The sequence below is a fragment of the Papio anubis genome, chromosome 5 (assembly GCF_008728515.1).
Source record: "Papio anubis isolate 15944 chromosome 5, Panubis1.0, whole genome shotgun sequence".
NCBI lineage: Eukaryota > Metazoa > Chordata > Mammalia > Primates > Cercopithecidae > Papio > Papio anubis.
The window spans coordinates 140,282,700-140,307,238 of NC_044980.1; the positions used below are offsets into that span (position 1 = coordinate 140,282,700).

The 24,539-nt window shown below is 38.9% G+C and overlaps 1 protein-coding gene across 7 annotated transcripts in view; it reads right to left on the reverse strand.

Annotated features, from left to right (window-relative positions):
- Positions 1–684: 684 nt before the first annotated feature.
- The window catches only part of JAKMIP2 (janus kinase and microtubule interacting protein 2), a 192,490-nt gene continuing 168,635 nt past the window's right edge, over positions 685–24,539 (reverse strand). For 5 of the 7 annotated variants that reach the window (XM_003900316.5, XM_003900314.5, XM_003900317.5 and 2 more), the window contains 2 exons: positions 17,945–18,015; positions 685–6,961 (listed from right to left, as the gene is read on the reverse strand). In XM_003900316.5, coding sequence (XP_003900365.1) covers positions 17,965–18,015 — 51 coding nt within the window. In that variant the 3' untranslated portion in view covers positions 685–6,961; positions 17,945–17,964. The remainder of the gene's footprint in view (positions 6,962–17,944; positions 18,016–24,539) is intronic. The other 2 variants (XR_001903834.3, XM_003900315.5) reach the window with 2 other exon arrangements.

Below are 24,539 nucleotides of genomic sequence, written 5' to 3' on the forward strand. Positions count from 1 at the left end.
GCGTAACACACACCTGTTAACTTGTTACATCTAGTGGGTCTGCAACGTAGAAAAAAAAGGTAGATGGATAGAGTAGGAGAAGTAACATTAAGAATAAGTATGGAAAATAGCAGGCAAGATTCTCTCCCAAAGTATGTTCAGAACAGAGATGCTAATGATGATATTTTTTCTCCCAGGGGTGTAAATTCTGCGTTGGCTTCCTTATCATAGTGCCCATGGCACATACAGTAAAAAGTGCAGAGTGGGAAGATGAGAAGAAATCTATTTACTGTCCTTACATTACACTGATAGCCCTGATTTGCCTCACCCTGTTTATCAAAAGTAGATTAGAGGCCAGGCGCGGTAGCTCATGCCTGTAATCCCCAGCACTTTGGGAAGCTGAGGAGTGTGGATTGCTTGAGCCCAGGAATTCGAGACCAGCCTGACCAACATGACGAAACCCCATCTCTACTAAAAAATACAAAAAAATTAGTCGGGTGTGGTGGTGCACGCCTGTAGTCCCAGCTACTGGGGAGGCTGAGGCAGAAGAATCGCTTGAACGTGGGAGGTGGAGGTTGCAGTGAGCCAGTGAGCCGAGATCGCAGCACTGTACTCCAGCCTGTGCAACAGAGCAAGGCTGTCTCAGAAAAAAAAAGTGGACTAGGGTTCAGTTAAACAAACAGCTATAAACAATGAAAGATAAAGTTTTAAAAAAATGCAGCTTGTTTTATTTTTATATAAACTAAAACACCAGAGTTCATTGATTCCTATATTAAATACATAAATTATAAAATAACCATTCATAAAACTTTACATACAGTAAGTTGATTCCAATCTCTACGGTAATACATACAGTACATGTACATATCCCGTGTACTTCAGAGGATCATTCTGGTGAAACTCAGTCAATTTTAATTTTTCTTTCATTAATAAACAAGCACTGAAGTGATGTATGGAGTCATGCTAATGAGATGGACAGAAAGAACCCCAATTGAGGCAGTTGATTGAATGAAAGCTCTGTGAAATTGGACCCTTGGCTACATTAACACAGTAAACACCTGGGGAATTATGTATTCAAACACATTAACTCTATACTTGAGTCCCCAAAGTATTGGATCTTGAAGGTTAAAACATGCATGAACCCTGTTGAGATGGAATTTTTAGTCAATAAAGACATAGGACTTTTGGCTAATATTAATACTGTCGATTGTGGTGAGCTTTCTGTTGCTCTTTCAAAAAAAAAAAAAAATCAACCAACTAAACAAACAAATAAAAAAACCTATTTGCTGGTTTATGGGCCTGGATAATTGAAAAACCAAGTAGTCTCTGCCTCAGTCAACAGTCAGAAACAATAGTAGTGAAGAGAAGGTGGGGTAAAGGAGAGAAGAGGTAGTCAAGGACGGGAAGTGTTCAAACACTAAATGCTCAACAAAAACATGAGTTTCCAGCAGCAGCAGCAGCAGCAGCAGAAAAAACCTTTCTTGAAGTCTTGCATCCTAGAACAGAAGTACACGTTTAGTAAGCGCTCACACCATCGTACTATGTACAGAATATATTTGTGCGTATATTTACATCACGTATTTATAAAAATGTTTGGATTTTGATCTGCCTCATTGTGGGAAGTTGCTATGGTTAATGGGGGGTATAGGCACAGTCTGTGAGATGTCAGTCAAATAGAAGTGTTGCTACTAACAGATGCTGGGGATCCGCTTTTGGTTGGAAAATTGCATCATCCATTCTTTAGTAAGTTCATGGGGTCTTGATTGTAAGCAAAATTGGGCTCAAAGTTGTTTAACCTTACTGTTCTCACCCTACAGAACTTTGCATATAACAAGGATGAAAATATAAGCAGGGGTACAAAGACCTTAGTGCAGAAAAAACCAAAACAAAAACAGGAACCCTCACCAAATCAACCATGTGTACCTCTGACACATTAGTTTGAATATAGCAAATTATAATCCTATTTTTGCTACATTGCCCTATAAGTATATCTTCAGTAATTTTCTTCCTCTTGTTCTTTTTTTTTTTTTTTTTTTTTTTGAGATGAGGTCTTACCGTGTTGCCCAGGCTGTTATCAAACTCCTGGGCCCAAGCTATCCTCCCACTTTAGCCTTCTGAGGAGCTATCTTTAGGAATTTTGATTACACATTGGACTTGGACTCTCAGCAACAGATTTATTTAGGAAGAACTAAACCACCAAACTAAAGACAGCAAAGGATTGTGAATCTGCCCTGCCCCATTCTGAAATGGAATCATAGAATTTGGCACTTAAAGAGGCCTTACAGGGATTAGCTCCAACCTTCCATTATGTCTGAATCCTCTTGCCAATATGCCTGAAATTAACTCTCAATATAGTACATTATATAGAAATGACAAGGCAGTAGAACATAATGACAGCTTTCCTCACTTAAGATCTAGAAGTCTGCTTAAATAGGGGCTTGGGTCCATATTGGAAGCATAAACTTATGACATAAACAGTCATCTAAGATTTGCTTTGATTACTTATCATTCAAAAGTCCTATTGAACTTTTTCAACATAATAGACAAATCTAAATTAGTAAAGTGATAGAATTAAACTGCCAAAAGCTCTCATTAAATTACCAAAACACTGTTACGAAAATTTCACAAAAGGCAACAAGCAATGCAACTCCCAAACTACAGAGCAAATTTCTATGCTGTATGTGTGTATGTGTGTGTGTATGTGTGTGTTTGTGTATTCTGTGCCACCCTTTGATAGATTGAAATAATGCAATTAAATATTTTAAAAATAAAATGTCTATGCTGTCCATCTATCTTGATGTAATATAACACAGATGATCCAATTATTTAAACATCAACACAAAACCAATGAATATTCTTTTTACAGTTTCTACAAAAACCTAGGCAGGTTAAAAAGACATGCTTAATTTTAAAACTATGAACTTGTGAATAGTTTTACGTTAAAGCAAACATAAGAATTACACAATGGGTTTACAGGAAAATTGGACAATCAATGGACAAAAAGGAACAAGTTTGCCAGAGATTTGTTTAAAATTTAAAGCAAAGTTGAAATAAAATACTGTAGCAAAAAATATTTGGCAAACTTTATTTCTCTTATTACTAGTGGAGAACACGTTTCCTCTCTACCTAAGTGATAACCCAGGCGTTCTATATCAGCTCTACCTTATTGACTTGGGAAGACACACATGACCTTTATGAGCAGTTATTTGTGGGCCAAAAAAAAAAAAAAAAAAAAAAATTAAAGCAAGATTCCACCCCTAAAACCTAACTGTTGGCAATAATTTAATTTATATGGCATAAGTCAGAAGGGATGTCATTTTTTTTCAGCAAATTCTATTTCCTAAAAGTAGGGAGGCATTAACAAAAAGTTTGACATTCAATTTAGTGATAGATGCTTTTTAAGTATGATAGTTGAAGATAGTCTCTCCATGTTTGTCCCCTTTCATGAAATTTTTCTATCCTGAATAACTATTTAAATTGGGGCTTTTGTTTATCTCAAATTATCTTTCGTAGTCAGTTATGTTTATTTTCCAGAGTATGAATATTTTATTAAGAAAAATTAAGTTAATGAACCCTGAAGAATGCTGTTCTGACCGCTGCAAACTCATTAGCCAAATGCATCTAGGTAGTACAGATGCAGAAGTGGAGCCACAGGAAATCTCACTGTTATTGATAACTTTATTTATTTTTATTTATTATTATTAAGTTTTGCTATTGCTGAACATCCTATCCAAGGGAAGTATTCCTTTAAACATGGTCCATTTCCATGGACCCATGAGTGATTGAAACATACATCCACGATTTTGCTGATGCTCTTATAATTGTGAAAATGGATAATAGAGAGATGTATCTATTGAAATATTTAGACCTTATTCAAGGATATATTAATTTTGAGGCTCATGAGCAAGACTTGGTAAAACTTACAGTTCAGCCTGTAGTCTAGAGAAATTTGCTAATCTCCTGGATCTTAAGCAAAGAAAAAACAAACCTGCTTTTGCGTGACCCTAAACACATCTAAAGCTGCTTGGACAATCATCCTAGCTGTTGTTCTCATATGATTTACAGCAGATAAGCTGATTAGGCATATAAACCATACCACATTTGCAAATATTTCCAATCATTTAGAAATAGCTTGTTCATGGAAATAAATTTTGACTTACAAATTTCTTGGTGGGTGGGAAAACAAAATTAAGAGAAGGAAGGTGTGTGTTGGAGCAGATGGAATATAGATTTACTCATATGGGCCCTGGAACAGAAAATGAAGAAAAATGGAAAAGTCTTAGATATGTGAGAGTAATTTATCCTCTTCCATATTTTCTGACTCAAGTTTGCTAGGGTTGGGTCACCAACATTGTAGAGGCATCCTCTTTCACATTTTTTGCCTAATGAGCCTATGGCTCATATTTAATCTTGAACCTACCTAGTTGAATAAAGAATCCAGCAGGAGGCCGGGCATGGTGGCTCACATCTGTAATCCTAGCACTTTGGGAGGCTGAGGCAGGCAGATCACTTGAGGTCAGGAGTTCGAGACCAGCCTGACCAGCATAGTGAAACCCCGTCTTTACTGAAAATACAAAAATTAGCCAGGCGTGGTGGTGTGCACCTGTAATTCCAGCTACTAGGGAGGTTGAGGCAGGAGAATACTTGAACCTGGGAGGCGGAGCTTGCAGTGAGCCAAGATCGTGCCAATGCACTCCAGTCTGGGCAACAGAGCAAGACCCCATCTCAAAAAACAAAACAACAACAACAACAACAACAAAGAATCCAGTAGGATGGTCTGTTTTGTATCTTCCCAGTAGGACATGTCATCTGACTTTCCTCCAGAATAAAAGATTATCAAGCTAATTATGTGATACTGTCAGTTTGCTCCAAGTCTTTGATGATTGGCTCTCCTGTGATAAAAGTAGAGTTCTGTATGATGGCATGCATATGCAATCAAGAGAGTTGGGAGATACTTATCATATAAATGACACACTCTTCTATCTTGTTCAATAGCATGAGATGATCTGTTTGCTATAGATTATTAAAGATCCTGGTTTTGAATCTCTCAATTTTTATTGCTAATAATGTCCCAAGTAGCTTGATAAGCAAGCTTCAGTGCTATAGTGCTTAAATTTAACCAAACCGAAGCACTATTTTATTACATGAGGGAATCTTTTTGTCAACAACACAAGAAAGTCAAATAATACAGCACTTGTAATAATTACAAAGCACATTGTGCTACTTTAAGCACCTCTTGTTCTAAAATTGCAAATAAAAATTTATGAAAAAGCATTTTAACCCCATTTTGCAGATGAGGAAACTGAGGCACAGAGAGGTTAAGTGACTGGGCCAAAGATACCTGGGTCAGCAGTAAATGTAAGAACACAAAGTGGGACCCCAGCATTCTAATTTTTATTGTACATTCTTCAGTTATTGTTCTGGCTTTGCAAATGCCAGTGGTAAAACTGAAGGATGATACTGAACCCACATATGGAAAGATTTGTATAGCGTTTCATAGAAAGAGTTTCTGGCTCCCTACACATATTCTCTATGCATGGGAATTCTAGCCCCACAAATAAAACTTGGAAAATTTGAAAAATTGAGGTTGTTCTGTTATCTACAGTAAATGAGGTGTAAAATTAGTTTTTCAGGAACATACATTTGCTCTCAGAGATGAATCCAAGACTCAATAATACACAACTTAGGAAAAGTACCAGTCTTCTAATTGTCTCTGGTAGAAAATGACCTTGTCAGTAACATAATGTTATTTCTATATAAAAAAGTAGAGCTATCTTGTTGCTGTCATCTGTCTGGGAAAAAATGTTATCACTCTAAACAAGAAGAGGTCAGAATGCTCTAGGCATAGAAGGATTCTTTAAAAAATAATAGTTTAGTTTAATATTCACATCTCTGTGGCAAACCCGACTCTTGGTAGAAATTTACTCATTGATTCTGTTGTGTTTTTGCCCAGATCATATATAGCATATTCATTTGCAGGCAATTTTAAGCAGCCATTTGAAAACCAGTATTTTGGAAACGAAAGATTCAGAGATGCTCTCTGGCCCATGTTCCCCATAGATGTTGGCGTTCTAAACAGAACTAAGTCAGGGAGCATGTGATTTACAGTATCATCTTCTTAGTTTTCAGTATGAATGAGATCAGTCCGTTGTTGATGGAGGGATGCAGATGTGAGAGTAGGACAAGGAAGCATCGAATCTGCTTTTATTTCGCATGTTACATTCGCCCAGGTCCTTTGACTTGGTTACCAGTTTTGTTATGGTCACTGTGATCCACTTCTCATCTGTCGTCTGTGGAATGAATTCCACAAGCTCCACCTTTTGCAGAAAAACAAAAAACAAGAGTGTTTTTCTTCCCATTCACGATGCGGATGTCTCTGTTCCTGAGTTTAAAACAATCATAAAGACAGAAAAGCAAATCCCTGTAGTAAGAAACCAGACTTTTCAAATGAAACATTTTATTGTAAATAGCTCTTCATAGGTATTCCTCGTGCTTCACTCCCCACCCACCCTTGTTTTTTTTTGTTTGTTTGTTTTGATCTTTTAAAATGATGTTTATTATCAGGACTAGTGTTTCCATGGGGTGTGGTGTTACATTAAAATGACCCCCCTGCACAGCAGGGGTTGAATGTTTCATTGTAACTTTGGTTCCATGCCCAAGACACATCTTTGCTTGATCTGCCGAAACTAGTTCCATTGCTGAACTTTTTCTTTACACAATATATGTTTATAGTTCTTCTCTTCTGATTTGACATTTACATGTTTCATTAAATGCAGCATATATTGTAGATTTTCAACAGAGTTGTGTAGGAACTGTCAAGTAAGAAACCTTGAATAATGGCTTTAAAATACACAGTTGTAGTCCTGGCTACAGGGTAGTTCTTAGCTTTTGATCTCCCTCTCACTGGTGTAAACAATTTTGCCATCTTTGAAGGTTTAGAAGCATTTGTCTTTCTGGGATCTTATCCATGTTTTCGGTTACTCTGTAAAACAGAGGAAAAAAAATTATTTATATATCATTTTTATTAATAGCTGAATCATAAAAAACAAACTTTAAAAAAAGACACACACGTTTTATTCTTTACCACCGCTTTGATGTGTATGATCTTATGCAAGTTACATCTCTAAGCTTAGTTACTTTAATTTTAAGTGAGAAAATAGAAGTCTGTATTTCAAAGGTTGTTGCAACACAATGCATATAAAACTATTAATGGTTCTTGTCTCAGAGTGAGTTGCCTGAAATATTATCATTACTGCCTTTTCCTCTAAGGCCTTCCAAGGTGATAGCTTAAGAAGTTAAATTGAATCATCAGGCCCCAATATATCCATTTAAGATGTTATTTTATTTTTGAAACTTATTTTAGATTCAGAAGGTAAACGTGCAGGTTGGTTACATGGATATATTTCATGATGCAGAAGTCTGGGCTTCTGTTGAACCCCATCACACAAAGTGAACATAGTCCCCAGTAGGTAGGTTTTCAAACCCTGCCACTTCTCTGCCTCCCACTTTTGGAGTCTCCAGTAGCTACTGTTTCTGCAATATGTTATTTTAATAGCAGACCTGTCTATTCCCTTCAGTGACTTAATTCTTTGTCACATTTCCTCCCCAACAAAATTGTAGCCATTGGCAAGTTGTCTCCACCGAAAGTCCTGATTGAAGAACTCCCTGGGAATTCTTCCACACAGGTTTCTCGGTTGGCCCAGAGATGTCCCTGAAAAGGTGCTACTCTGGGGATGCGCCAGTCAGGACTCCTAGCCCTGTTCCTCTGTAAGTCCATATGTCTGAGTTTTCACTTGTGTAGAAGTCTAGGTCGTAATGCTGTCTTCCAATGAAAGTCAGAAATAGCACAGAAGATGTGCTATGAGGATGTGCTATCATGTGCTACTTAAGGGAATGACCTTTAGGGTCTGAACAACATGGATAGAGAAAATGGGATTTCTGTTTTCTTGCTTATGCCCAAAGATGAGTTATTTAACTTCTCTAAGCCTCAATCTCCTCATCTATAAAATAAGGACACTGATTCTGTAGAAGGACCTTACTATTATTCCAGAAACGTTAAATCCAAAGTTAAATGTTAAAACCACAATCCAAGGTGGAGGAAAAGGAGGCACTTAGTACCCCAAGGATACTTCTAGTCTATCAACCAGAGGCAACTTAAAGATCCAAAGAAATTCCTGCCATGAAGGCATATTTACGGAGCCATTTTGCTCCCAAGACAAGGTTAGACTGGGATGAAAGAGTGACAGAGTCACAGAGGAGAACCTGTGGGAAGGAAGTACAGTGGTCGGGGAGAGATCACACTGAGGGAATGAGGAGGAGGTACAAAGAGGCATAAAGAGATTGATGGTGGAGTCACAGAGGCACACTTGCCTTCTATTACTTAGACATAGAGTTTCTCATCTTCCCTTGCCTATATGTGAGCAGAGAACTGAACAGTAATGACATGGCAGAGACAGGGGCCACAGCATAGTTGTCTCTTTGTCCCATACTTCATCAAAAAGCTACCTCCTCAGCAAAAAGCTGTGGGTTGTACCACCAACGATGGGAGCCAGTGAGGCAGTGGAAGAGGCTGGGCCTTGGCCAGACTGGGAATAGTGCAGTGGGCATCCTCTGCACAGCCTTCTGAAGAATTCACACACATGTTGCCCAGAATGGCCAGCCTTTGGTCACCTCTCATAGAAAAGATATCAAGTGTTGGACAATAGTAGCCAGAGAAACATCTGCAATCACTGTCAAAGGAGTTGAAAGGGATAATCCTTTTCCCTCTTCTTCCTCCCTGCTCTCCAGAACAGCTGAGCCTTGAAGAGGCAGAGAAGAGGAAGAGATCTCTTAGAGTCAGACCCTGAACTACAGCTCCATGGGGGTACTTGGCTCATGCCTAAGGTAGGATAAGGGAAGAAATGAGAATAAAATAGAGTCTGAAATTGAACTTTTAAACTGGGTTAAGACTTTTGAGGCTTGAAAGTGACTGAGAAGTTGGGGGACTCACCTATTATTTAATTAGAAGATGAAAGAGGGAAATAAGACAGAGCCTGAGTGAAGAAAGCTATGATTTGAGAAAATAGATCAAGATCATATTTACAGTCCACTGGGATGGGAGCCCCAAATAACTAGTTACAAATATAACATTCTCCTGTTCCGTGGTAAAGAAGAGAGTTGATCTGAATATATATAAAAAAATCTTCAGGGATGTATTTTTGTTTGTTTTTAAATATAGAATAAATATACAAACACAAAAAGTCTTTTACTTGCAAACTTTCAATGTACAGTGTATCAAAGATTAAATCTTATATATTGTGTCAAAGCATGTATGCATCATTTCCACCTATCAGAGCTGAGGTACAGCCCCTCATTTAAGCAAACACATGTTGGCTTTAAAAATCAATGGACTTACAGGCAGTCCAGGCAGTTTCCTAGAATGTTAAGTTTCTATGAATTGAGAAGTACTTGTAAAAGGAACTATTATTTCTATAGTAAAGCCAGATTTATTCAAATTAGCATTCTGAATTATTGCAGTTACCCAGTGGGTAACAGGAGTTCCTTTTTTCTTTTTTTTTTTTTTTGAGACAGAGTCTCACTCTGTTGCCCAGGCTGGAGTGTAGCGGCCGGATCTCAGCTCACTGCAAGCTCCGCCTCCCGGGTTTACGCCATTCTCCTGCCTCAGCCTCCTGAGTAGCTGGGATTACAGGCGCCCGCCACCTCGCCCAGCTAGTTTTTTGTATTTTTTTTAGTAGAGACGGGGTTTCACCAGGTTAGCCAGGATGGTCTCGATCTCCTGACCTTGTGATCCGCCCGTCTTGGCCTCCCAAAGTGCTGGGATTACAGGCTTGAGCCACCGCGCCCGGCCCCAGGAGTTCTTTTTAACAGGTTGCTTAACAGTGCTGCATTTTAGTTTCCTCATCTGTGGAAAACAGCAATTGCTGCTACCATTTTGGAGACTTTACTACAGGCTACAAATTCGTTTTTTTTTTTTTCTTTCTGATACAGGGTCTTGCTTTGCTGCTTAGGCTGGAGTGCAGTGGTGCAATCTTGTCTCACTGCAGCATCAACCTCTGGGGCTTAAGCCATCCTTGCACTTCAGCCTCCCAAGTAGCTGCTACTACAGGTATGTGCCCCCATGCCCAGCTAGTTTTTGTATTTTTGTAGAGATGGGGTTTTGCCATGTTTCCCAGGCTGGTCTTAAACTCCTGGGCTCAAGTGATCCACCTGCCTCAGCTTCCCAAAGTGCTGTGATTACAGAGTCACTGTGCCCAGCTAATGCCACAAACTCCAAGTCTTGAGTATGGTGATGTCACTTCTGACTGGTGGTTGTAGCATCTGTAAGGGTACCACCATCTAACCAGTTACACCCTCCAGGAACACAAGGGCCATCTCTGACACCTTCCACTCCTCACCCTTTATATGCAATTTATCATAAAGTATTCAATAAATGGTAGCTATTGTTATTACCTCCACAATACAGATGAGGACACTGAGACTGAAGATTATTAAATAATTGGTCCATAAAAATCCTGGTAGGGAAGACATAATAATACTGCATGAAATGTAACTGAAGCTGGAGGATAGGGAAGACTTCCCTGATTTTCCACTGAGGTGGGAAGGATGAATGGGTATCAACCATTTAATCATGATGTGGGAAATGTGGTCCAGGAAGATGGAAGTACATCTTGAAAGGCATGATTCAAGACAGAATTCTTGGTATGTCTACAAACTTGACCTTCAATGAGCCATTCTATGTGCCAACTACTAAACTAATTGCTTTACCTGTATAATATTACTCAATCCTCAGAAAAACAGTGGGTGCTATTACTTGCCAGTTTTTTTATATTAGGAAATTAATGTTTGGAGAGTGCTATATTTTGAATGTTGTGTCCCCTCCAAAATTCATGTTGAAACTTAATCCCCAGTGCAAGAGTATTAACAGGTGAGGCTTTTAGGAGGTTATTAGGCCATGAGTGCAGAATGGATGAGGGATTAGTGCCTTATGAAAGAGCTGGAGATAACTAACTTAGGCTCTTTTGCCCCTCTGTCCCTTCTGTCCTGTGATGCAGCTTTGCCCCCTCCAGGGGATGCAACAACAAAGTGCCATCTTGGAAGTAGAGACCAGGCCATCCCCAGACACCAAAACTGCTGGTGCCTTGATCTTCAACTTCCAGCCTCCAGAATGGTGAGAAATACATTACTATTACTTATAAATTACCTAGTCTCAGGTATTTTGTTATAATAGCACAAATGGACTAAGACAGAGAGTTATAACAGTCTCTATTATGCAGGATTGTTGTAAGTATTACATAAAATGATAAATATAAATGTACTTTTTGAACTGTCAAGCAAGATATCGTCCCTTTTTCCTTATTGAAATATCATTAATATTATTTTAGAAGTATTTATTGATTGTTGACTACGTGCTAGACACTGTTGATTATGTGCTAGGTATTTGGGATACAAAGCTGAGCAAAATTATATGGTCGTTATCCTCACGAAGCTTATTTACAATGAGAAAGAGAGACATTAATTAAAATATATATATATATATTTCCCCAATGTATGGAAAATTTGTTCAGAAGGGAAGTTGAGAAAGATGTCCTTGTGGGAATCACAACTGAACTGAAATCCGAAGGACAGGTGAGTAGTAGGTGTTTACTAGTTAAAGCAGAACGGAAGCATTCTGTGCACCAAGACAGCTTGGGCAAACCCTGTGGAAGGCAGGAAGGCATGTGGTTCATTAACAGAAACTGGAGCAACAGGAAGCCTGAGAGATTGCCCGTGTGGTTAGACCATGCATGGTTTTGTTGGCCAAGTTAAAAAATTCAAATTTGATCTTTTTTTTTTTTTTAAACTTGTTATCAGTAGATTGGTTGAAGGAACTTGATCCTAATAGTGATGTTTTCCTAGGAGGGGGTCAAGGTAAGGTTTGCCTTTCTAAAAGCTGACTAACTGCTGTGTGGAGAATGAGTTATAAGAATGTCTATAGTGGAAGCACTGAGCCCAGTTAGTGGGCTATTTCAGCTACAGAGGAGGGGATAATACATTTGTTTATGTCCTCTTTCCTTTGTCAATGCATTCTTTAAGGTAGTCTTCAAATGGTATATAAAAAAACAAATCGAATATGAGTTATCTTTGTAAGATATGACAATGCTCTTCATGGCTTTGATCTAACATATCCCAAATCTGCTTTCATATTCATTTTCCAAGCTATTCATTCATCCATCTGCCTCTCAGTTCATCTGTCAATCTGAAATTTATTCTGCACCTAGGATAGATAAGGCACTGTTATAGACACTAAAAATACAAAGATGAATAAAACATAACTCCTATCCTATGCTTTATTAATACAATTTGTGAGACAAATAGGGAAATAATTTATATATGACTGGATAAAGCTAATGGATACATTTACATAAAAAGGAATTACTGGCCGGGCGCGGTGGCTCAAGCCTGTAATCCCAGCACTTTGGGAGGCCGAGACGGGCGGATCACAAGGTCAGGAGATCGAGACCATCCTGGCTAACACGGCGAAACCCCGTCTCTACTAAAAACACAAAAAAATTAGCCGGGCGAGGTGGCGGCGCCTGTGGTCCCAGCTACTCGGGAGGCTGAGGCAGGAGAATAGCGGGAACCCGGGAGGCGGAGCTTGCAGTGAGCTGAGATCTGGCCACTGCACTCCAGCGGGGGCAAAAGAGAGAACCCCAGTCAAAAAAAAAAAAAAAAAAAAAAAAAAGGAATTACTAATTGGCATACAATGAGTCATCTTATAGGCTTTCCTTATCCATATAAAAACTAAAGAGTAAAATTTTCCTACTAATACTTTATTTGTTTATTTATTTTTTGGGGGGGGGGGGCAGAGTCTTACTCTGTCATCCAGGCTGAAGTGTAGTGGTACAATCTCGGCTCACTGCAGCCTCTGCCTCCCAGGTTCTAAGTGATTCTCCTGCCTTAGCTTCCCAAGTAGCTGAGATTAGAGGCACGGGCCACCACACCTGGCTATTTTTTTTTTTTTTTTTGGTAGAGATGGGATTTCATCATGTTGGCTAGGCTGGTCTCAAACTCCTGACCTCAGGTGATCCACCTGCCTCAGACTCCCAAAGTGCTGGGATTACAGGAGTGAGCCCCCACGCCTGGCTGATCCTACTAATACTTTATTATTTTTTTTTTTTATTTTTTATTTTTTTTTGAGGCGGAGTCTCGCTCTGTCGCCCAGGCTGGAGTGCAGTGGCGCGATCTCGGCTCACTGCAAGCTCCGCCTCCCGGGTTTACGCCATTCTCCTGCCTCAGCCTCCCGAGTAGCTGGGACTACAGGCGCCGCCATCACGCCCGGCTAATTTTTTGTATTTTTAGTAGAGACGGGGTTTCACTGTGTTAGCCAGGATGGTCTCGATCTCCTGACCTCGTGATCCGCCCGTCTCGGCCTCCCAAAGTGCTGGGATTACAGGCTTGAGCCACCGCGCCCGGCCCCTACTAATACTTTAAATGATGAATATAATAGAGACTGGTCATGTGGCCATTTGTTTTCCCCAGGCTACCTGAGTAAATGTTTGCACATTTTAGCAAATAATGCAGTATTTAACTTTTCTTAAGTTTTTTCATTAGAACAATAACACAGTATTATGTGCCTTTTAACATTTTTTATGTTACTAGACTGGAAGTAAAAGTATTGGGCTGTCAAGTTAAAAAATGTATGGTTAACACTGGAGAAATATCATTAAAAATTTTATATATATATATCCAAACGCATGTAAAATTTGTTCAGTGGGGGACAGTAAAAATGAGCTAGACCAGTGTATGTGGATAAAGAATCATGATCACCTGTTCTCTGGTCCTCCCAACTTGATAATGAGCAAAACTGGTGCTGTCATGTTCTTCATTAATTCATCCCTGCTCAGAAGAGGAGGATTTTCAATGGGTCATTGCAACCTGGGTGTAGCAACCAATCTGGTGATAGCTATTTTTGTATTCCTCTCATTTTTTTCTTTCCTTTGTCTCCCTGTGTAACCATGTAATAGGAAACAATGAGTGGTTGCTATGGCTTAAATGTGTTTCCCACAAAGCATGTGTTAGAAACTTAATCCCTAACGCAACAGTGTTGGGAGTTGGAGCCTGATAAGAAGCCATGAAGGTGGAGTGAATGTCTAATAACTCCAGGTCCTTCGTCCTTTGGACTCCGGGACCTGCACCAGCAGCCTCCTGGGGCTCTCAAGCCTTTGGCCTTTGACTGAGAGTTACACCTCTGGCTTCCTTGGTTCTTGGGTCTTTTTTTATTTCTTCATTTTTTGAGATGGAGTCTCACTCTGTCACCCAGACTGGAATGCAATGGTGTGATCTCAGCTCACTGCAACCTCCACCTCCGAGGTTCAAGTGATTCTCCTGCCTTAGCCTCCCCAGTAGCTGGGACTACAGGTGCCTGCCACCACGCCTGGCTAATTTTTTTATTTTTAGTAGAGACGGGGTTTCTCCATATTGGCCAGGCTGGTCTTGAACTCCTGACCTTGTGATCTGCCAGTCTTGGCCTCCCAAAGTGCTGGGATTACAGGTGTGAGCCACCAGTGGTTCTTGGGTTTCTGATTTGAACAGAGCCATGTTACTTCTCTGGTTCTCCAGCGTGCAGATGGCTTACCATGGGACTTCTCCACCACCATAACCAGGTGAGTGAATTCTCCTAATAAAGCCCCTCTCATTTTCATCTATCTGTCTATCTGTCTGTCTGTCTATCTATCTATCTATCTATCTATCTATCTATCTATCTATCTATGCTATTGGTTACTTCTCTGGAGAAAGCTGACTAATACATTGATATGCTATTCCTTTGGAAAACCAGAATGCATAGCCAGATAATATCTTCTGGAACTACTTGGAGTCCCCTTGTTTAAAGTAAAAGTTCTAATATAATCCATGCAGTTATTTAGTCAGCCAACACTGAGTCCAGAAAGGGTGCCTTCTAGAGAGCGTTCAATGGCTTCTATATTATTACTCACAATAATGACTTAGGCAATTACTAAAAGAAAAGAAGTAGGAGTCACTCTATTTTAAGGAGGACTTTGTAATTTAAGCTAGTCTTGGGTTTATGAACAGAATACAAATCACTAATTTAGTATGGAAAAAAAACATATGATAATTTGCAGTAAGCTTTCACTACCTACCAATAAACAAGCACTTTTCCCTTACTTATTCCTATTTCTCTCTTGCCAACTTTGGAGACATAAGTAGCATTAATCAGTTTTCAGTGATGTTTTATTCCCTAATATTATTTAAAACCAGATTATTCCCTGAGAAGAGGAGATGAAAAAGCAACTACTTGCTTGGGTTTAGGCTGTAAACTACTTGGCAGTACTAGAGGTTATAATTTTGAATTTAGTGTAATTTTGTATACTAGAATACCGGTATAATTTAGTATAGTTTTGAATTCAGTAAATGTGGTAGTTAAATTTTAAATGGAATAATAGCTACGAGTTACTGATTAATGATTATCCAGGCACTGTTATGCCTTTGACATGCATAACATCATTTCATTCTCTCAATATAACATCCTGCTGTAGGTAACATGACTATAACCATTCTGTGGAATAGGAAACCTAATCTTGGGTGGATTAAATAAACCACCTATCTCCACACAACTAGCAAATGGCAGGACTCAAGCTTAAAAGTATATCTGACTTGTAAGCTGTGCCCTCTAACCTCTCAGCCATTTTACTGCATATGCATTATATTACATCACCCAGATTCACTGTCACATTCATTTGCTATATTATTAATTATCATTATAGTCATTCACTTAACAGACAATTGCTAAGTGTCATTTATGTGCTACTTTGGAGGAAAAACATCAAATCTTGTACATCCCTCAAGGAGTTACACAAAATGGGAAAAGGTACAGAGACGAACACACTGTAATTTCAAAAACTAATAGCTAAGTAGTACAACACAAACAAATGATGCTTCTCATGAGGATACATATGAAAACCAACGTTGCTTGAAACATGGGAGAAAGGCCCTTTTTAATTTGTGAGGCAGTTTGGTGGTTAAAAGTGGATTCTGGGCTGAGGCTGCCTGGGTACAAATTGGTAGCTGTATGGTCTTGGGAAAGTCACACGCTGTAGTTTCTCCAACTACAAATTGAGAATAAAAGCAATACCTATCCCACAGGGGATTTCATGAGGATTAGATGTATCTATTACTTAGAACAGCTCCCAGGACATAATCAGCTTTGGCCAGCATTGATGTTAATGCTGAAGCCTACACATTTTCTACCTAGTACTTATGAGGTTTGATATTTCTTCTCTACACCACCATGTGTTGCTTGTCTCTTACTGAAATTTATTTTCCCTACTTTTAAAATTTATTTACTGTTTCTTTTTTTTTTTTTTTTGGTGGGGGGAGGCTGTTTGTTTTCTGATACTCTGGTCATTTTGATCCTTTACTAGAGAATCTCCTTCCACTTCAATTTGGATATTCCCATTCAATTTAAGAGACTCAATCCTCTTCTTTCCATCCTACAAGGCTATCACCTTTCTTGACAGACAAAGGACAGTGGTCAGTCTGAAAAAAAAAAAAATTTTGGAAGAAAGAATATAGCCAGAGAGTGAGTTACGAGTTCATACATTTTCTGAGCATATCTGCTTAACTCTTTGCTTATGTCAGGTTATTCTAAAGCACTTTTACTTGTGTGTTCCATATCCAGGTAACAGATCTCATACCTATGGAGGGAGAAAGTGCCTCTCTTCTATTTTCCAACTTGCTGTAGAAAATGTTAAATCACCCGAGGTCCAGGAAAGAGCTCTGGCTACTATAATTTAATAGGATAATCAGAGTTGACATGAAGTGTGATAAACGGATTTAGAATAGCCGCTGGCCCTTCTTCTTTTTTAACAATGGTATTGAGATTTGTGGTTTCCCTATTTGGCTGGCCATCAGAATCACATAGCGTGCTCGCTAAATACAGACCAGTCCTTGCTGTCACCTCTCCTGCCTTCTCTCTATCTCACCTCTATCTCCAGTGATTTGATTCAGCAAGTCTGAGGTGGGGCTTAAAAATCTATATTTTTCAGCACTGGGAATCACTAAGATTATTTATGCATGTATTCATGAGACGTGGACTTGATAATAGTAATTATAAAACTCTCCTTTTTGTTTTCTGTATTAACAATGAAGAATAACTTATTTGAAAACAAGATCCAATTTTACTCAGCCTGCTTCCTTGAGTTTTAATGAACTCCCTAGTCTCTACCGGGGACAAGGGGTGAAAAAAACAGCAGTCATTATTAGCTTGTTAGATTAGCAGAATCAGAATTTTCAAGCTGAATGCAACACTAAAGATAAAGTCATTATTTCTTCACGTTGCAGATGTAGATGCAACTTTCTGCATAATGGGAGATTATGATGGGAATACTAACATCCACAGACATTGTGACTTCCCGAAGTAATACAGTTAACTGGAACAAATTCTTGATTCGCAGAAAATTTAGTTTCTTCACTTTCCTAATAATCACCCAAATAGACTGGATCTGTTTCTCAATTTATGGCATTTATGCTAACCAAAGCAAGTGTGTTTGCTTTTTAAAAATATAGCATAGTTAGCCTGATGGCTTGGTCAACACTTTGAGAGGCTAAGGCAGGAGGATTGCTTGAGCTCTGAAGTTCAAGGCTACCCTGAGCAACAAAGTGACACATTGTCTCTACTAAAAACAAACAAACAAAAAATTAGCTGAGCATGGTGACATACGCCTATAGTCCCAGCTACTCAGCAGGCTGAGGTTGGAAGATTGCTTTGAGCCTGGGAGATTGAGGCTGCCAGTGAATGATCTGATTGCACCACTGCATTCCAGCCTGGGTGACAGAACAAGACTCTGTCTCAAAAAACAACAAAACAAAACAAAACAAAAAACTAAAGAAAGGCATAGTAACTATAGGCAACATCCTTTTTATCAAATACCTCTTAGAACCACATTTTGAGAATTAAATGGAATCTTACCTTTAAGAGGCACCTTGACATCAAGGCCATAGAATAAAGGCAAGAGAGAAGAACAAGAATAGAAACAGAAACTGCAGAAGAAAAAGAAGAAGATTATGTAAATCTGAATTTCTGTAGTGCCATTCAGGTAGTACAAAACCTCAGCTTTTCCACATTGCTCAAGTCTAATCACTTCACATATGAACATCAAGCACCTTTTTGTTTAAAAAAATCCACATCTTTTATGTTGCTACTGACAGTATCAGTGCTCAACTAACATTGATTCATACATTTTAGAATCATGAGGTGGTTTTACAAACAATTGGTCTAAGCTCCTAATTTTATATTTAAGAAAAATAAGCGCAGAGCAGTAAATCAACAGTTTAATTTCATACAATTTTATGGCACAGTGAGGGCTAAAGCTTAGCTAGCCTGAATCCTACTTTGTTACATATCACTGTCTCTATCTTTCACGCACGGGAGGGTATTTCAAAAACACAAAATATGATCAGAACGTACACTTAATCACTCAGTGCTATCTTTTTGATTAATATGATAGCCTTTAGGATTAAGGCACAGCTGGGAGAATATTAATGTGTAGGCTAAATATATACTTAATTACTCACAGTGGAACATTTCAGAGAGATAAATGGACACTGTTAATAATTACATTGGGTTGACGGGTAAAAACTGGGTCTGTCCTGGGCAAGTGGGGAGGTCTGATCATGCTATTGGTATAAGAACTGCTTCTACATCAATGGGCATTTCAGATAATAAATGCGTGATGTTGTTCCAGCTGTTATGCCTCCAAGATAGATGACTTCTTATTTGACTCATGGAAGTTAAATGGAATCTGATTTGTTTCTCTTCACCAAAAATTTTCACTTGAGAAACAGATAATTAGGTGGACAAACAGTGCTTGTGTAGCACAGGTATATAATTAACTGTATACTAACTATAAAAAGCTATGGGTCAGGTCAGTTTTTAAAAAATAATTGATTTTCTTGGTGGTTTTCTTTTACAGAGTAAGTCTTTTACTTGATTATCACACTCCAGGAACACACTGTTAGACACATCTGTGAATAAGGGTTATGTTTGGCATTCTCATATTGTGAATGTTATTTGCATATTTCCTTTAATGCTACTGCTTATAAGGTCCTTGCTTCACTACGGCTAAATTCTACAAACAAGTTACGAGGATGGTTCTAAGAGGCATATATTGGTGGCTAGTCTATTATTCTGAAAAGGAAAAACTGTTGCTTTTTTTTTCATTCTTTGAAGGTAAACTTATAGCAGGAGAAGTTTGAGAATGGAGAGTAATGGGCAAATTCCCATTCCCATTATTCCATCAGAGCTACCTCTCTGGGCATGAGGAGATGCCCATCATTTAATCTGTAATGAGAGTCTTAATCCCTGCAGTGTAGTGGGCAGATCATGCCATCTGGAGTCAGAAACCCTGACCTCTGGTTTTGATTTGCCATAAATTGGCTACATAATTTTGGGCAAGTTGTTTAATTTCTTTGAGCCATTGTTTTATTATCTGTATAAAAGGGGATCATAACATCTGTAGTGTCTGTCTCATAGAGTAATTATGAGAATCAGATGAAATGATGGTAGTGGAAGTGCTCTAGATATGATGCATACAGATATTATGCTCTAGATAAGTGCTGCACACAGCTGAAGCAATTTTGCTAGGTTTGTTCTTGCCACCTGATTCATATTAACTGTGTGCATTGAAATAAACAATAAAGAAGGGATATTACATGTACCCTGAGTGGGTGTTCAAGTACCACAAGGGAAGAATGAAGAGTATCTCTGGCATAAAGGATCTTTAGCCTTTTTACTAGACTTAAGGGCGAGGAGAACTGAAGTCCAGTGAGTAGAAGGTGAATCATAAATCTCATCTCTAGTCAAATATCTAATTAGAAGTCAAATATCTAATTAGAAGTGTCGGCGGGGCGCCGTGGCTCAAGCCTGTAATCCCAGCACTTTGGGAGGCCGAGACGGGCGGATCACGAGGTCAGGAGATCGAGACCATCCTGGCAAACACGGCAAAATCCCGTCTCTACTAAAAAATACAAAAAATTAGCCGGGCGTGATGGCGGCGCCTGTAGTCCCAGCTACTCGGGAGGCTGAGGCAGGAGAATGGCGTAAACCCGGGAGGCGGAGCTTGCAGTGAGCTGAGATCCGGCCACTGTACTCCAGCCAAGCAGACAAAACAACACCCCGCCTCCACAAAAAAAAAAAAAAAAAAAAAAAAAAAAAGAAGTGTTGATAAATACACTGCATATTGTTGATCTTTATTTTCTTTGAAGTAAGGTTATTACCCCATTATCATAAAAGTTTAGGAAGTTTAGACCTGTAAAGTGTACAGAGCAAAAGAATTGTGAAAAAGTTTACATTGAATTCTAACAATGAATATGATCTTAATCTCCCTTCTTCCAAAATTTTTGAGGGTTTTATTTAGGGAATGGCTAGGGTGATGACATTGATAGATTTTTTTTCTCCCCTTTTTGTTTTTTTATTTTTATACCTCAGCTGGACAGGAACTGAATGGGTATCAAGTTTTGGGGGCAGAATAGCCTTAACTTTGACTTTTTCCTTGAGCCAGCCCTAGGGTAGCTTATGAATTAGCAGAGAGATAGCTAAGCACTGGCCATTCAAAAGTGTGGAAAATGGAAGATATTAAGTGTGGTCTTTGACAAACAGGGAAGCTGAAAGCAACCCCCGCCTTCTGTGGGGCTTCCTGCCAATCACTGGGAAATTTATTGTACGTTATTGTTGCCTCATTCAATCCCGCAGAACTAAATAGCCCCTTCTGAAATGTGATACATTCAAATTTAAAATTTTGCAGAGAACGTATACTTTGGGTCAGAATTTTTAAAATTACACTTTTAGAATTTGACTTATACTTTTTTAGTGTTTCCTTTTTCACATAAGTGATCTCATTTGTTCCTCATGGAACCCAAGGGAGGAGGAAAGGGCAAATGTTATCATCCCTGTTTTAGAGATACGGCTTATCTCTAAAGAGGTAAGTCAAGTTATTTACCTAAGGTCAAATGAGTACTGAAAACCCACCCTATACAGAAATCTGGATGCCTGGTGGTCTGGCTACTTGAGCCTACCAACTCCCTTTAACCTCACATATACAGATAATTATAGAAGCAATCTGGGATGAACCAAATTCTAATCACTGTTGCAGAAGGGCAGATAGTTTGCTATTTTCTTCTTGTGTGCCTATGGAAGCTATTATAAAACAGCAATATCGTTTTACATACAGGGATTCAGGTAGCTACTTTCAGTCAATCTCATTGGAATTCCAGAGAAAAACCTATTTGGCATCCTTGCTCTTTCCCTCAGCAGAATGTTCCTGGTGTCTTGGGCCAGACTTTATTATTATTATTATTATTATACTTTAAATTCTGGGATACACACACAGAACTTGCAGGTTTGTTACATAGGTATACGTGTGCCATGGTGGTTTGCCGCACCCATCAACCCATCATCTACATTAGGTATTTTTCCTAATGCTCTCCCTCCCCTTGCTCCCCACCCCCTGACAGGCCCTGGTGTGTGATGTTCCCCAACCTGTGCCTGTATGTTCTCATTGTTCAACTCCCACTTAAGAGTGAGAACATACGGTGTTTGCTTTTCTTTTCCTCTGTTAGTTTGCTGAGATTGATAGTTTCCAACTTCATCCATGTCCCTGCAAAGGATATAAACTCATTGTTTTTTATGGCTGCATAGTATTCCATGGTGTGTATGTGCCACATTTTTTTTTTTTTTTTTTTTTTTTAGACAGAGTCTTGTTCTGTTGCCCAGGCTGGAATGCAGTGGCACGATCTCGGCTCACTGCAAGTTCTGCCTGCCGGGTTCACGGCACTCTCCTGCCTCAGCCTCCCGAGTAGCTGGGACTACAGGCACTCGCCACCTCGTCTGGCTAATTTTTTGTATTTTTAGTAGAGACGGGGTTCACCGTGTTAGCCAGGATGGTCTCAATCTCCTGACCTTGTGATCCGCCCAGCTCGGCCTCCCAAGGTGCTGGGATTACAGGCATGAGCCACTGCACCTGGCCCTGTGCCACATTTTCTTTATCCAGTCGAACATTGATGGGCATTTGGATTGGTTCCAGGTTTTTGCTATTGTGAATAGTGCTGCAATAAACATATATGTGCATGTGTCATTATAGTAGAATGATTTATAATCCTTTGGGTTATACATCCAGTAATGGGTTTATAATTTATAATCCTTTGGGTTATAAATCCAGTAATGGGATTGCCGTGTCAAATGGTATTTCTAGTTCTAGATCCTGGAGGAATCGCCACACTGTCTTCCACAATGGTTGAACTAATTTACACTCCCACCAATGGTGTAAAATCATTCCTATTTCTCCACATCCTCTCCAGCATCTGTTGTTTCCTGATTTTTTAATGATAGCCATTCTAACTGGTGTGAGATGGTATCTCTTTGTGGCTTTAATTTGCATTTCTCTAATGACCAGTGATGATGAGCTTTTTTTCATCTGTTTGTTGGCCGTATTATGTCTTATTTTGAAAAGTGTCTGTTTATATCCTTTGCCCACTTTTTGATGGGGTTGCTTGTTTTTTCTTGTAAATTTGTTTAAGTTCCCTGTAGATTCTGGATAATAGCCCTTTGTATGATGGATAGATTGCAAAAATTCCCTCCCATTCTGTAGGTTATCCCATTACCTGTTCACCCTGATGATGGTTTCTTTTGCTGTGCAGAAGCTCTTTAGCTTAAGTAGATCCCATTTGTCAATTTTGGATTTTGTTGCCATTGTTTTTGGTGTTTTAGTTATGAAGTCTTTGCCCATGCCTATGTCCTGAATGGTATTGCCTAGGTTTTCTTCCAGGGTTTTATGGTTTTGGGTCTTACATGTAAATCTTTAATCCACCTTGAGTTAATTTTTATATGAGGTGTAAGGAAGGGGTCCAGTTTCAGTTTTCTGAATATGGCTAGCTGGTTTTCTGAATACCATTTATTAAATAGGGAATCCTTTCCCCATTGCTTGTTTTCGTCAGTTTTGTCAAAGATCTGATGGTTGTAGATGCGTGGTGTTATTTCCGAGGCCTCTGTTCTGTTCCATTGGTCTATATATCTGTTTTGGTACCAGTACCATGCTGTTTTGGTTACTGTAGCCTTGTAGTAGAGTTTGAACTCAGGTAGCATGACACCTCCAGCTTTGTTCTTTTTGCTTAGGATTGTCTTTGCTATATGGGCTCTTCTTTGGTTCCATATGAAATTTAAAATAGTTTTTTCTAATTCTGTGAAGAAAGTAAATGGTAACTTGATGGGAATAGTGTTGATCTATAAATTACTTTGGGCAGTATGGCCATTTTCATGATATTGATTCTTCCTATCCATGAGCATGAAATGTTTTTCCATTTGTTTGTGTTCTCTCTTATTGCCTTGAGCAGTGAATTTTATTTCTTCTTGAAGTGGTCCTTCCCATGTAAATTGTATTCCTAGGTATTTTATTCTCCTTGTAGCAATTGTTAGTGGGAGTTCACTCATGATTTGACTGTCTGCCTATTATTGGTGTATAGGAATGCTTGTGATTTTTGCACACTGATTTTGTATCTTGAGAGTTTGCTGAAGTTGCTTATCAGTTTAAGTTTTTGGGCTGAGACAATGGGGTTTTCTAAATACACAATCATGTCATCTGCAAACAGAGACAATTTGACTTCCTCTCTTCCCATTTGAATACCCTTTATTTTTTTCTCTTGCCCGATAGTCCGGGCCAGAACTTCCAATACTATGTTGAATAGGAGTGGTGAGAGATGGCATCCTTGTTTTGTGCTGGTTTTCAAAGGGAATGCTTCCAGTGTTTGCCCATTCAGTATGATATTGGCTGTGGGTTTGTCATAAATAGCTCTTATTATTTTGAGATATGTTCCATCAATACCTAGTTGATTGAGTGTTTTTAGCATGAAGGGGCGTTGAATTTCATCAAAGGCTTTTTCTGCATCTATTGAGATAATCATGTGTTTTTTGTCATTGGTTCTGTTTATGTGATGGATTATGTTTATTGATTTACGTATGTTGAACCAACCTTGCATCCCAGGGTTGAAGCCAACTTGATTGTGGTGGATAAGGTTTTTAATGTACTGCTGGATTTGGTTTGCCAGTATTTTATTGAGGATTTTCACAATGATGTTCATCAGGGACACTGGCCTGAATTTTGTTGTTGTTGTTGTTGTGTCTCTGCCAGGTTTTGTATCAGGATGATGCTGGTCTCAGAAAATGAGTTAGGGAGAAGTCCCCCTTTTTCTATTGTTTGGAATAGTTTCAGAATGGATGGTACCAACTCCTCTCTGTACCTCTGGGAGAATTCAGTTGTGAATCTGTCTGGTCCTGGGCTTTTTTTGGTTGGTAGGCAATTAATTACTGCCTTTATTTCAGAACTTGTTATTGGTCTATTCAGGTATTTGACTTCTTCCTGATTTAGTCTTGGGAGGCTGTATGTGTCCAGGAATTTATCCATTTCTTCTAGATTTTCTATTTATTTGCATAAAGGTGTTTATAGTATTTTCTGATTGCAGTTTGTATTTCTGTGAGATCAGTGGTGATCTCCCCTTTATCATTTTTTATTGGA